General features: G+C 43.1%; 1 protein-coding gene and 1 long non-coding RNA gene across 10 annotated transcripts in view; one reads left to right on the top strand and one right to left on the bottom strand.

The window, feature by feature from the left end:
- The window catches only part of SNX9 (sorting nexin 9), a 114,136-nt gene extending 100,599 nt beyond the window's left edge, over nucleotides 1–13,537 (top strand). For all 9 annotated transcript variants that reach the window (XM_072829029.1, XM_072829046.1, XM_072829009.1 and 6 more), the window contains 5 exons: nucleotides 4,786–4,862; nucleotides 6,021–6,110; nucleotides 7,969–8,083; nucleotides 10,052–10,143; nucleotides 11,916–13,537. In XM_072829029.1, coding sequence (XP_072685130.1) covers nucleotides 4,786–4,862; nucleotides 6,021–6,110; nucleotides 7,969–8,083; nucleotides 10,052–10,143; nucleotides 11,916–11,963 — 422 coding nt within the window. In that variant the 3' untranslated portion in view covers nucleotides 11,964–13,537. The remainder of the gene's footprint in view (nucleotides 1–4,785; nucleotides 4,863–6,020; nucleotides 6,111–7,968; nucleotides 8,084–10,051; nucleotides 10,144–11,915) is intronic.
- Nucleotides 1,888–4,393, bottom strand: LOC140635074 (uncharacterized). The gene is made up of 3 exons (XR_012032426.1): nucleotides 4,287–4,393; nucleotides 2,382–2,575; nucleotides 1,888–2,052 (listed from the first exon to the last, which is right to left on the bottom strand). It is a non-coding gene; the product is annotated as an uncharacterized lncRNA (long non-coding RNA).
- Nucleotides 13,538–14,771: the final 1,234 nt, after the last annotated feature.

Here is a 14,771-nt window from a genome sequence, read left to right on the forward strand (position 1 = left end):
GAAATGTTTTGACTAAGTAACAAATCCACGTTGCCCTATGTCTCTCCATGACCTATCATGATTTTCAGCATATTCCATACTGTATATCTGACTTGTCGAATCTTGAATTCATTGCACTTGTACATTGACAGCACTTGTGAGAACAAGCTGGCTGTTTTCCTTTACATTTTGGTTTACTTTTGTTTAGTTTGCTCTGTGGAGCCAGGTAGGCAGTGAAAGCATTTGTCAGGTGAGTGGCACTTACTAAGTTTGAGTGTGTCCAGTCACTTACAGAAGTGGGAGAACCGGTAATTTGGCCATAGTGCTTATTCTGATACCTAGGGGAAACAGGTCTGTGGACGTCAGAGTCTGAGTATTTTCAGGATCAAGAAATCAGTCTCTCACCAGAATGTAAGATGTGGAGCTCCCACATAGGAATATTTCTTTTTGTCCTGACTGAATCATGTCTTATAATCCCAACTTTTAGATCGGATGGGAGTTTTGAGGATTAGTTAATCTGGCGCCCTCATTTTCAAGATGAGGGACATAGAACTGAAAAGATAAGCCTCCCAGCCAGGGTGCCACACAGGATTAATGGAGGGGCCAAGTCTAGGGCCACATCCATTGCTGAGGTGCTGGCAGGACTCTAAGAGCACTCTCATCTTGACGGGATGAGAGCTTTTGTTCTGAAGATGCTGGACCCTGAACGTGTCCTTACAGGTCAGAGCTCACCTGAATCTGGGCCTTCCTTAAGCCCCCCCTGAGAGCTCTCTGTCCTCCAGCCCTGTCCTCAATTCCCGCCATCCCTCTTAGTACTCAAAACCCCTGTGAGAGAACTAGCTCTGCATATGGGGCTCCCCCTGGTTCCGGTCCCTCACACCAGCTTACGTGCATCTGGTAAAAGCAGCGGTGCCTCCCATCCCAGCAAAATTCTTCTCCCTGAGGGAGGCACCTTTTCCCACCCAGCATGCCTCCAGCCTCAGCAACTTGCCCAGGGTGCAAGGCTCAGCCCTTTCTGCACTGACTTCATTTGGATTTCCACATTCCCACAGTGCTTCAGTGACTGTAAGAAGTATGACATTTTAGTTTTTTTGGTGTTACTACATTGAGAGCAAGAGCCTTGCCCTTGTCCCCATCCTAACTAGAAATGGAACTGCTCCAAGATTAGATTTTTAAGCCCAACCATGATCCTCCCAGTAGCATGGACCCAGACTTGAGGACTTCATTCATTGAAGTCAGATATGAAACTTAAAAATCATTCAGAACTAGACCACAGAATTTGTGAACTGCAATTCATTTGTTCTCCTAGTTGAATGTTAGGAGGGACAAATCACTCTTCACTAAATGTGGTATTCTTAGAGGGTGCAGATAATTGAACCAAAGGCTTGAAAAGGGATCAGGGCAGTTGGTGATCTGGGAAATGGTTCCTAAAGACATTCTTTAGTAGCTTCACACTGTACATAAATCTTTCCATATATTTCTCATCGTGTAAATTTCAGGAGAATCTGCATACCTTCAAAATGATCAGCTTCTCTCCAGAGTTACATATCTGTATGATTTTGTCCACAAGCAACCAGGCAGAAAGGTGGGATGGAGGGGCTGTGGGGAGCTTAGGGGGATGCCCAGCAGGGTGAGACCCTCCTGGAGGGGAGATGGAGTATAAGATGACCCTTAAGGCCCTGCCTTCTCCACAGCACCCACCCGTTGTGATCCCCCTCTACACCACGCCTCACAGAAGTGCTGCTTGTTTTCCTAATGTTTTCCCTGCTTAAAACCATCATTCAGTGCATCATCAAATATTCATATTGCAAATGACACTTTGTCAAGTATTAAAAGCACTCCGTGTAATAAGTTTTGTGTGGAATACCATTCAACTTACTAGAGATCTTGTTTTCTTTCTTTTTTTTTTTTTAATCAAAAAAAGTAGACTTTATTTTATTATGGTTGGTTCTCATTGAAGTAACTGGAATGTGACCTGTTGACCTTTATACTTAAAAGTCTCTAATCTTATTACATAAAGTTAGTTCTTGGTGTTCAAAAGTCCTTGCTTCATCCTGCTCCCCATAGTCCATTCTGTGAAGAGGAAAAAAAGTTTTTGTTTTGTTTTGTTTTTATGTGTTTTTATTTTTTTATTTTTTTTAATTTATTTTTTATTGGTGTTCAATTTACCAACATACAGAATAACCCCCAGTGCCCGTCACCCATTCACTCCCACCCCCCGCCCTCCTCCTCTTCTACCACCCCTAGTTTGTTTCCCAGAGTTAGGAGTCTTTATGTTCTGTCTCCCTTTCTGATATTTCCCACACATTTCTTCTCCCTTCCCTTATATTCCCTTTCACTATTATTTATATTCCCCAAATGAATGAGAACATATAATGTTTGTCCTTCTCCGACTGACTTACTTCACTCAGCTAGAGATCTTGTTTTCAAAGAACTGTTGGAGTCCCCACGGACTAGCTCTCCACGTTTCAGGGCAGATGAAAGCATATAGAGTTGCATACTGTGTCTTACCACATCTTCCTTTGCTTGGACGTACTGGTGTCTTGGAGCAGTGCTGCCCTCTTTGATCTTGCAATAATTTGGATGATTCCAGTTCCTAAGAATATCTCAGATTATGTTAACTATAACCCTCCATGTTCCCTCTGTGAGTACATAAACTCATACTGGAACAACACAGGGACTGTTAGCATGGCCTTCACACAGATCCATGAAGCACTTCCTGTTCTTATGGATTATCATGGAAATATAATTGACAAAAATATTTAGATTGTTTTCTGTAGCGGAGAAGAAGAATGGGTATAGAAGCTACACCTGTGGTTTTATCTTGTTTTATAGATTTTACTTTGGAATCATGGGAATGTTTTACATTTATGTTTGTTATTTTACATTTATTATTAGAAAGTAAATTTAAATCAAAACGTAAAAAAAATCTCTAAAAAGCAAAATAAATCACTTGATACATCAAGATGAAGGCATAACTACGCAGAGAATTATTTCACGTCACCATCAAACATTGTATTTTGATTATGCATCCCTTGTAGTAGATGCCTTAAAGTCTAAAAGACTTCAAAAATCTTTTTTGTTTTCAGTAATCATAGAGATAGCAGTAAAATGTTAATATTGTTATTCTATAACTTCTAAAACTATCTTACATATTTGTAGAGTAAAGCAAATACGTAATATATTACCATTGTTAGGAACTAAGTTTTTTAAATGAAAGAGATAAGGATAAAAATCAAGTTTTAAAATACATGAAAAATCCTGAAGTCCTAAATTTGAATTGGAAATACTGATATGAGCTCATGGTTTTCCTCTTTAAAAAAATACAATTTGCCTTGCTCTGTTCATTGAAAAGGCCTAGAAATATCCAATCCAGTAACGAGAAGCACCTCTAGCGCCACCCACAGGGGCATTGCTAGACACTGTTCCACCCAGATGAACCAGGCTCCTAACAGAACTCAGATGCTGATGTGAAAAGCCTCCCACAGCCAGTAAAGAGAAAATTAAAGCATTAGTGAAAATAATTCTTTCTGTGCAATGAAGCATATCAAATATGTTTAAATCGAGATTTGCGATGATACTTTTTTAAAAAGTTAATCTGTTACCTTTAGGGGGATGGTTAGAGGATCAGCTTATTATTCTGAAAAAACAGTAGAGAGAAAGAAGCATTTAATCTGCTTTTTATCTTCCAATACCTCAGGGTAATCAGATAGTCAATAAAGGGAAGTTTCTCTTTATAGAAGTGCTTCAGGGTGCCTGGGTGGCTCAGTTAGTTAAACATCTGCCTTCAACTCAAGTCATGATCCCAGAATCCTGGGATCAAACCCTGTGTCAGGCTCCCTGCTCAGCAGAGAGCCTACTTCTCCCGCTCCCTCTGTTATTACCTCTGCTGTGCTCATTCTCTGTCAAATAAATAAATAAATAAATAAATAAATAAATAAATAGATAGATAGATAAAATCTTTTTTAAAAAAATAGAAATGCTTCAGATCAAGAAGGAGTGATAGAAGTACAATAGCAACACTTTGCAAACCTTTCCTAAAATGAGAGATTTAGATAGTACAGGAAACAGAGGACTGCATTATCACCACAGACACAGCAAAACCCAGACTGTGGGTACCAAGGCACCTAGTTTCTTCAATACCCCCGAAAAGAAATTGGCAAGAAAAAAGGGAGGAGAAAGAACCTAAAGACTAAAGAAACACTTCAGCTCTCTATGATGTGGACTTTCTCTGAGTCCTGAAAGCAGCGAGCTTGATTCCAGACTCCAGGGAGCTGTCCACTTACTGGATTATCAGGAGCAGTTACCTTGTCTCCAGTGTTGTGTTGATATTGTCCTTGCTTTTTAAAGAATGCTTATCTTGGGGCAGCTGGGTGGCTCAGTCAGTTAAGCAACTGCCTTCATTCAGTTCAGGTCATGACCCCAGAGTCCCTGCTCAACAGGGAATCTGCTTCTCTGCCCACTCCCTGCTCATGCTCGTTCCCTCTCACGCGCTCTCTCTCTCAAAAAGGTGAAATCTTAAATCAAAACAAAAAAGAACTTAAAGTGTGCTTATCTTTGAGGTCAAATTTATGGGTGCATTGTTACATGGCCAGTGAAAGGGGGACTTTAGGGGCGGACAGTATGGGTGCTGCAGAAAGACTGGCCATGAGTTGTTCACTGGGAAGCCAGGGGATGGGTAGATGGGAACTTGTTACCCTATCCTCTAGTTTTGAAAAGTATAGTGTTTTCTATAATAAGATTTTTAAGTAAAGTACGCGAAGGGAAAGTACATATGACCACTGATGTAGCTGTAATGATTTCCAGGCGAAACGGATCTCAACGCTGCCATCACCGAAGCAGGAAAGACTTACGAAGAAATTGCTGGTCTTGTGGCAGAGCAGGTATCCACAGAGACCCATGTAGCTCCAGGGCACAGCAGCTGCTGTCCAATCCACATGTTCTTTCAACCTATTTTAAAACAAACTTTGCCAACAACTCTCCTCTTATGTTCCTCTGTATCTTTTGTTAATTGTATATGGTAATAGTGTTTCTTTGGTTAAGCTAAAGTGATGGATACATTTATCATCGAGAAATCTAAATGAGTATCTTCCAGTGTCAATGGCTGGATCCATCCTCAGCCATCAGGAGTTGGAATGTTCTATCAGGAACACCGTTCATATCACCATTTAGACTCTTAGCTTGTCTGAGGCTGCTTTACCCACCTGGTAAACGGTGGTAGTAGAGCCTACTCTGTAAGGTTCTCAGCATTCAGCAGCCACAAAGGAGAAGGCACCAGTGGGGGATTTGGCAGGGAGAAGGTCTTTGATAGAGTCACATGGCTTTTACTGAGGCCTTCAGTAGTCCTGATTCCAGTTCTTTTGACAGATAACCAATAACAAATTCCCTTAAGGGGAATAGACATCTGTGTTGACATTTGTGTCTCAAATCCCTAAATTAAAAGTTTTTCAGACAACTTCTTGAAATACGTATTTGTGCACATACACCCGTTGCACACCCCTTCGTGTTAGTCATTGACTACTGCTCCTTATAGAAAAAGATTAGGTTGAAAAAAAAGAAAAGAAAAGAAAAAGATTAGGTTGTAGAAATGCATAACATAGCTATTAAAATTATAATTCAGAAAAATTGAAATATTTTAAGTTGCCACTTAAGATAGTTACCAGATCTTTAGTAATAATTTACATTCTCTGCCAAAATTTAAACATTAAGTTACTACATCTTCTTTGCTTGTGTATGAGTAATATTAACCAGTTTTCCCCCCTAATAGTATTATATTTGAAGCCGCCTCAAAATAACTAATTTTTATCAGCCAGCCTAAAAACGATCTGATGTTTTATGATTTTCTCTCCAATCTACAATTGAGAATGTAGTAGTCTTGGGGCCTGTTTTCTTGCAGGAAAACTAGGCTGATTGCATAGCCCTTGGTATGGTAACTAGTACCCCAGGGGCTTGGCTCATGCAAGTCCTCTGGGCAACTGTTTTCTTGGCCTTGATGGTCTGGATTTCTCTGCCAGGAATAACCACCCTGTGTCTTGTTTTAGCCAAAGAAAGATCTTCATTTCCTCATGGAATGTAATCATGAATATAAAGGCTTCCTTGGCTGCTTCCCTGATATTATCGGCGCCCACAAGGTAACTTAAGCACAGAAGTGCACAGATGACACGGGTGACCTAGGGCTGCTACGCAGGGCCACCTGCATGGCCACCTGCGAGGGCCCTGTCGGTCAGCTTGGCCCCAAGTAAGGAAGAGCTTTCTGAAATCGGCCGGAGCTGCCTGTGGTGTTCAGTTAGTGAGGTCCCATAACACATATAGGCTATGGGTTATTGTTTCTTTGATTCTATAGACAGACTATTTTGAGGGAACAAAAATGTGAAAAATACTCCTTTCTGCCTATACTTAGGTCAGGTATCAAACAAAATAATCATGCTATTTGAAATTCAAAACAAGATTAGGAATACTGCTTCCCTTACTAGTGAGACCTCTGTAAGCTGCTTGGGCAAGTCACTAAAGACCCTTCCTTCCCCGTCAAGATGAAGTAAGATATTCTGTCCCTGGGCCTGACGAAGGGTTCCTAATTAAAACTTAAATGGTCAACGTCGATTTTATATTTTTGTGCTAATAAGGAAACTATAGAAGTCCCACCATAAAGGTATTTTTTGAACTGAATTTTGACATGTTTTGGGATGTCCTCACTTTTTGATTCTGGTTAGTTTTTCTGTTTCCAACTCATTATTTCAGAATAGGGGCATTTTATCAACTATAGTACTCTGGGATGTTGTAATATACTTGAATTTATTAGGAAAATCTCTGCCAAGGGCTGGTCTGTGACCCTAACAATTCTGACATGTGGCCATTTTAGCATTCAGCTCAATAATACAAGCCTCAGGAAGGGGTAGTATGGGCAAATAGGAAGCTTTGTGCAACTTCAGATAATTTAATATGAAACTCAGAACATTCTCTTTACCAAGTGGACACTTGGGGGGTGTTTCGGTATTGTGGCTGTTGTGGGTAATGATAGGAATGCAGTGATCTCTCTGAGATAGTGGTTTCCCCTTCTTCAGATATGTACCCAGAAATGCAATTGCTAGGGGAGTAGATCTTAAATGTTCTCGTCACAAGGGGAAAAACAAACTTGTAACTCTGTGAGGTGATGGATGTTAACTGTTACTGTGGTCATCGTCCTGCAGTAAAGACAGACCTCAGATGGTTATGTTGTACTGTCGTACACCTTCAACTCCTACCTTGCTGTCTGTGAATCACATCAACAAAACTGGCGGGGGTGGAGAGGGATAGGGAATAAAATAAACATAATAAAACTAAAAGTCTTAGTTAAAAAAACATCTCAGAAGAGTTAGCTTGTTGTAGGGATTTATGCCAGCAGTTAGAGTTTTGGGCATGGAGCCTGATTTATGCACGAGTAGAAAGTTTTTCTTCCCAGGCAGCTCTAATGAGCACTGTGATGATCCTGGAGTGGGAAACGTTTGGCAGCTTTTACCACGACTTCTGAGTATCAACTTGGAATTGATGCAGTGCTCCTTACAGACCTGGAGCAAAGCTGACAATTCACACGCCCAGGCACCCACAGACAGCATGCCCCCACCGATAGAGACAAAGAGGGCCCTGACACACACACGGGGCTGCCCCTCATCCACTTTCTAAACTCCGGTGCCTGTTTCTGTCTCATGTGCTACTCTTGTCCTGGCACAGGCTCACAGAGATTACAGAAATAGATTGCTGTTTGGTTTTCCTTCTGTTGTAGCCTAAAACTGTCCGATTTAGCTTAGTTCTGTTTTTTAAGAATAGCAACCTTTTTGCTTCCAAGTGACTTGCAGGAAGTTATACTTAGGTGCTTTCCTATGTTCTTATTTTGTGGGGAGATTTTTTTATTCAGTAGCCAGTCATAGAATATGTCGGCATTGTTACATTTTAAATTAATGACTAATCCTTTGAGCACTGTTTTATTGACACTGTTGCATTCGTATTTCACAGGGAGCAATAGAAAAAGTGAAAGAAAGTGATAAACTGGTTGCAACTAGTAAAATCACCCCCCAGGACAAACAGAACATGGTGAAGCGGGTTGGCACTATGTCTTATGCATTGCAAGGTAAGACAGAGGTTTGTGCACAGCAGAGATATTTTTTTTTCCTCCCCAGGGAGGTTGCTATTTTCCTAGCTAGAGAGAAATCTAAATGTGAACCACAGCTAAGCAAGTGAGAGCTGATTTAAAGTATCCTCCTAAGGGCAGCCTGGGTGGCTCAGCAGTTGAGCGTCTGCCTTCGGGCCAGGGTGTGATTCTGGAGTAGCAGGATCGGGTCCCACATCAGGCTCCCTGCGTGGAGCCTGCTTCTTCCTCTGCCTATGTCCTTGCCTCTCTCTGTGTGTCTTTCGTGAATAAATGAATTAAAAAAAAAAAAAGAATAAGTATCCTCCTAAGCCTGTTGTTTGCAGGATTCCAGTGTTAATGAAAATGAACCCATTTCTTTGACATAACTATGAATGACAGTCTGCTTGAGCCTGTGCATTTTTATTATTTCTTATAGACAGTTAAGATCCTTTTAAAACTCTTAATATTAGCCTATCATCATGCTGTGTTAGATTCCAAAGTTCAGCTTTTAACAGTTTATAGCCTCTGTCCCCCAGGAGCACAGAATGTAAAGGGAGTTTGGACATGGCTTTTTCAAAAAAAGTTCAAAATGTTAGTAAAAAGATATTAATTAATTTTTACATATCTGAGTGCTTTCCAGCACACAGGAGCAGTGAACAGATTTTCCCTGTCTTGATGGACGACAGCAGGCTTGGGCAAAGGAGAAAGGAGAAGGATGCTCTAGTTTGAACAAAACCATACAAAATAATGGTACAAGATTTTATCATCAGCTTTCAGGAGTAAGATCTCCTTATAGGCTGTTGGAGAATAGGTGCTGGTAATAGTGGAGGGCCTGGAGAGCCAGACAGAAGAGCCTAGACTTGATGTAGACATTAAGAAACCATTAAAACATTGATGGTGGGAGGCGGGGGGTACACTGCTGAGAGAGGTGGGAGAGGCCAGACGGTAATTGGAAAGCCCACACAGAAAACTGCTGCTTCTGTGATCCAAGAGTTCCGAGCCTGAACAAGACCTGGTGCTCGTTTGCAGGCTTTTCCAGGGAATAGCCCTCAGGACTAGGTAGTGAGCGGGACACAGAATGTCCGGAAGGCTTCCTTGAATGAAGATCTGGCTTCTGAAGGGTTTGAAATGGGGGATTTGGCTTCGAACCTGTGTTTGAAGTTATCCAAACAGATAAATGAGAAACTTTATACAACTTCAGATAACATAAAACTTAGGATGGTGCCCTCTCTGTAGGAATTTATGCCTGCAGCTGGCTCTCTAGGTGCGCAGAATCAGGGAAGAGGCAGGTGGAGGTGTGATGAGGCCAGAGTTGGTATGGGGTGGGGTAGGGTACTGAGAGACAAATTCCATAAGGGAGTCATCTGGAGTCAGTACATTCAGCAGAGTTGAAGATCCGCTCACCTGGTAAGAGGTTGGGTTCTGGGAGCCCTACTGCCCAGGGCAGTGAAGCTCCATACAGAAGAGGGTCTCCCCCTGTGCCCAGCCATCCGTACAACCTTTCTCAGGCTCCTGAGACACCTGCCCAGGCAGCTGCTGTGCAAGAAGGAACAGGGCAGGGCCTGCCAGGTGCCTTGCCGGGTCCTGCCTACAGATGCCACTCCGAACTGCAGGCGTCTGCAGAGGGTAACCACCACGCCGACCTGCTGCTCCGTTGGCGCTGTGAGAACCATGTGCACACATGAGGGATTGTGTGCACTGGGTTTCAGAGTATCTGATAGGCAAGTCAACAAAAAATTGCCCCTCTACTGGAAAGTATTGTTGGCCATGACAGTTCAGGTTATTTTTCTAGCCTCTTTATAAAGTGATTTGTCAAAAAAATAAATAAATAAATAAAGTGATTTGTCAAGAACTGGCGCCCCGAAGCCAGCGAGACTAAACCAGTTGATGACTCATCACAACCCAGAACCCCCAGTGTTGTCTGCTGCAGTTCACAGGTACTGATTGATATCTTGGTTTTGGTTGTAGCTGAGATGAATCACTTCCATAGCAACCGGATCTATGACTACAACAGTGTCATCCGCCTGTACCTGGAGCAACAAGTGCAGTTCTATGAAACAGTAAGTTGGCCACCCCTCCTGGGCCTTTTACACATGTGTGCGCGCGCGCGTGCACACACACACACACACACACACACACACACGGGAGAATCCATGATCACTTAACCTTGACCATATAAAGTTAATCTGTTTGTAATTTTAATCCTGAGTAATAAACAAAAGGTTGGTTATTAGGCAGGATTTTTTTTTCTTTAATCCCTTTTAATTATATCTGCCTTTTCCTTTTTGAATCACCTTGGGTTAAAAAAGGTTTCTCTTTAGGAAGAAGGGGCACTGGAAGCTGGTTGTGAGGTCCCTAGGAGCTCTTCCCAGGAGGTTCCCTACCCCCACATCCTCTCTCTGTCTGGGGACAGTGAATGACAGGAGGCCCCTGGCTCTGCGGGCTCTCAGCTGGGGATGGAGCCTGGCACCACAGGCAGGCTTCGTGAATGAGGTTTCATTGTGCATCAAAGGAACTTTAGAAAGAAAATGAGAGAAAGGAACCTCAAATATCTTCATTTAGGACATGGTCCCGAAAATGTAAACTTTTATACCCTGCCTAGTAATGTGGTTGCTTACCAGAGTGTACAGACAACAAAGATGTAGCACACAAGCGGAAACTCAGACCTCTGAAGGCAAGCTCTGTATGATCGACCATGTGGTGGCTGCCGAGTTTCTCGCGGAGTGTTCCACTATTTTCATGATAATCTCTCACGTACGTTCAGGGTGATGGTAGGCAAGCCCCAAACTCACATCCGTGCCTGTGTCATCTTTTGGCAAGACAGTGCAGAAAATGTGTGTCTCCGACAGCAAATTCTTAAAAGGGAGCTGCGATTAGTGTGCTTGTTATGTTGTGTGACTTGTGGGTCAGGAGCAGCTGGTTTTGGAGCTGAGTTCCCAGAAAGAATTCCCTTCAGCATTCTTAGCCTTGTAGCGTGCGGTTCCTGGGCTCTCTCTGTATGAACTGGCGCCACTCTATTGTTGCCCCTCATGTATTAGGGTCGCAGATTGCATTTGTTTTACATGGAAAGATCATTGAAGGGCACCTCTTAAAATTCTGACAATGTTGATTTGTTAGATAATCTCCAGCCCAGTGAGGTTTAATCATCGATGACATTGTGACTCAAAATAGAAAACCATGCATTTAATCAGTTCCTGTTAGAGGTAACAGTTTTATGAGAAAGTAACCCTTAAATACTAAAATTTGCATACTTGTTCATGGAGCAAGCATTTCTTGAGCCCCTGTTATGTACTAAGCACTTAACTCCAGATACTTAGGCTCCATGAACAGCCACAGCCTCTGTGTCCTAGGAGAACATGTGGTTCCCTGGGGAAGGCACGGGTACATTGCTGCAGCCGCAGTAGAGCCCTGGCTTTGGAACGGTGTACACAGCACATACTAGCAGCAGGTGGGATCCAGGAGGCATGCTTGGGGGTCCACGGGTACCCAAGAACACAGGGGGAATCTAGGCAAGCCTGAAACCCACACCCCCTCACTCACTGAGGAAGAAGTGCCTAGTCTGGAAATACTGCTGCTCAGCGAGGCAGGGGCTAGAAAGAGGGGGAGCTTCCTGCAAGCTGGGGCCATGGCCCCTGGCAGCACCAGCTGGGGCTTGGTCGGCGGGGGGGGGGGTTCCCCCCAGCTGGTTGGTACTGGAAGAGTCTAGAAACACAGCCCAGTTAAAAGCATCTGAAATGTTTGCCATGTCTAACTTGCAAGAGATGGAAGCAGTAGACGATCATGAAATCCTGGCAGGAGTGGTGTCTCAGGATTGTTTTTGTTTCTTCACCAGATTGCAGAAAAGCTGAGGCAGGCCCTCGGCCGCTTCCCAGTCATGTAGACCAGAACAGAAAATGACGAGAACTCCGAAGTGCTTCTTTCTGACTTTGGGCAATGCAATTTAATCTTTTTCCCCCTCTTCTGCAAAAACAAAAAGGAAAGAACGAACGAAAACCAAAAAAGAAACAGAGTTGCAAAAAACTGCATCTATTTTATTAACAAACCTAAATGAACACATCGGTTACTTAGGGACAGTTGTCTCTGGTTCATTTCCACATCCCTTATTTAAAACAATGGAAATTGTCTCTATTTTTGGAAAGTACTTAAAGTTATCAGAATTTTGAATGGAAAATTAGGGGTTTCCCCCACTGGTATTTTACATAAAATTGTGATTTTTACATCATCCGTGATCTTCTGGTTCTTACCCAATGTCAGATGATTACTAATTGCTTTCTTAAAAATATGAAATATGCCGGGATAAAAAATATATATGTTTGTATATTTTTATAACTCTTTTCAGTCCTGTGGGACACCTGTCTACTTAGGAAAATCTACATGCCTTTCACGGACATACTTATGACTCCAGTGCTTACGTTTCCAGGAGAGAGGAAACCAAGAGAGGGGCTCCTGGGGCCGCTCCTCACCGGCAGCGGCTCACAGTCACTGTCCCCCTTCCCCCAGGAACATTGCTGAGCGTCCCCTTCTGTGCAGAGGGCTTGCTCCTTGGCACCCCCTTCCCGGGCTTAGTTCTGGCCAGAAGGAATATACTGGAGAAGTAGGGCTCTGACTCTGCTCCCAGGGCTGGGCTGACCCTGGTGCTCGGGAAGGAGTGGTCCCCGGGACAAATGTGCTCCCCGCAGCTCTCACCTCGAAGGGGAGTCTCAGTCTATCCAGTCAGACGTGATGAGAAATGGGTGTGAGAGCGTAATTTGCCCCTCGCTTCAGAAGGGAGACCAGCGGGCCAGGGCTATTATCTGAAAAGATGAAAAACCCAGCTCAGTAGACCTCTCCGTCCCACCAAATGGAAAAGTTTAGGGACTGATATAAGGGTGACAACCTGAATAATGCACAGTGATCCCTAGAGCTTTTATGTTCAAGAAGTACGGAGTGATGTTCCTCGTGACTGCACCCTAAACGTCAGAGTTGTCCTGACCACTAGGACTCCAGTAAATGGCAAAAAGCCAGACACCATCTTCACAGACTGTCCGCTTTCCATCTGAACACGCGCTATCTTGCCTGCTGGCGAGCGTGTCCGTCCACAGTTGCCTTACGACAGTACCCACTGCTTTCATTTTCCTGACCTACCAATTATAGTATAGAAAATGGAAAGTTTGGGCCCACACAATGAAACCAAAAAATAAGTAGAAGAGGAAATCAGACGAACATGAATATGAGAATTTCTTGTTCTTTAATATCACGGGTTTTGTTGACGTTTTATAAGTAATTTTCCCTACTTGATTTTTCTTTTATAAAATCTCATAGAACAATGTTTATGATACAGCCATTTAATATATGTACAAATTGTAAAGAATATGTATAAATGTTTTACACAAATGTAAGAGCATGTAGAAGCCAACATATAAATAAATTGTTAAAAAACTGTACAGTAAATTCTGAAAGCACTTTTTCAAAACACTTTTTGGTGTTTGTGTGATTTTTTTTTCTTTCCTTTCCTCTTTTCTTTCTTGGATAATTGCCTCTTGTTTCCAGCTCCTGAAAATGGTCTAAGTAATGAATTTTTCCCCAATACCTAATTCTCCTGATATAAATTAATAATTGAATTTCCTGAGTCAGAGTCCCCAATCCTGGAAACATGTCATAATCACCAGAGAGCGAGCTGTAAGAAACAGATACTGATGCCGATGCCAAGTGTATAAGGGATCCGTAGAGAAGCAACCGATGGGGTGTGTGTGTGTGTGTGTGTGTGTGTGTTCCTTAAGTGATGTTTGCTCTTTTCCATATCCTATAACTTAATTCTATGGTGTAAAAATCTTATGTTACAAGAAAAGAGAGGAAAGAAATCAGATATTAGCTTTATATACACACTGGTATTCAAACAAAAGGAGAAAGTAGGACGGTTGAAATCCTTTTATTGGGCACTCAGCAGTGGCCGTGGCCAGGTCAGCCTTGGTGAGTGGAGTGTATGTTGCTGAGCCCACGCATAACCTCCATCCCTGCCACCATGGCACTTTGTTCATGAACCCACCGGGATGTGACTGGGGAGGCTGGAGAGAGAGACTGACTGGTCTCCACAGAATGAATCATCCTATCCACTTGATTATTAAAATCCTCTTCTGCCGAGGTCACCCTTTGGTGGGCATTTATGGGACACAAATATCTTCACTTTTTTGAGGACGGGTCTATCCACATTCCACTTCCCCAGATTTCTCTGTCACCAATGGTCCAGTTGCTTTCAGGTATCTGACCATCCAGCCAAACCGTGGCCACAGCCCAAGAATGGATAGATCATCACCCCCGAGGCCATTTCTCTTCCCAAGCGAAGTGAACAGCCTGGTGCACTGCTCGATGTTCTGCCCACTGGGAGGATTTCCCTTCACCGTGTCCTTTAGGGATTCCTGGGGAGGGGCTGTGGTGCTGGGGCTGTCTGCTTCAGGTGGTGTCTGAAGACCTTGCAGAACCATCTATAAACCGGGCCCAAGTCTTCTCTCCCTCTGTCAGCTGATCTTTGAGAACTCTCCACGCAGCCACAGGTCAGGCTACGAGAGAGAGAGAAGATGGTGTAGCAGTAGTGGGGACCGTGGGCATTTGGGTAACTTCTTTGTGCCCATAGGGCCTGCTCGGGCCTGATCATATATGTACCACTTCCGTTTGATGGTGGAGTGCTGCCATGTGTGCCCAACTTCATGGC

The sequence above is a fragment of the Canis lupus genome, chromosome 1 (assembly GCF_048164855.1).
Source record: "Canis lupus baileyi chromosome 1, mCanLup2.hap1, whole genome shotgun sequence".
Classification (NCBI taxonomy): Eukaryota; Metazoa; Chordata; class Mammalia; order Carnivora; family Canidae; genus Canis; species Canis lupus.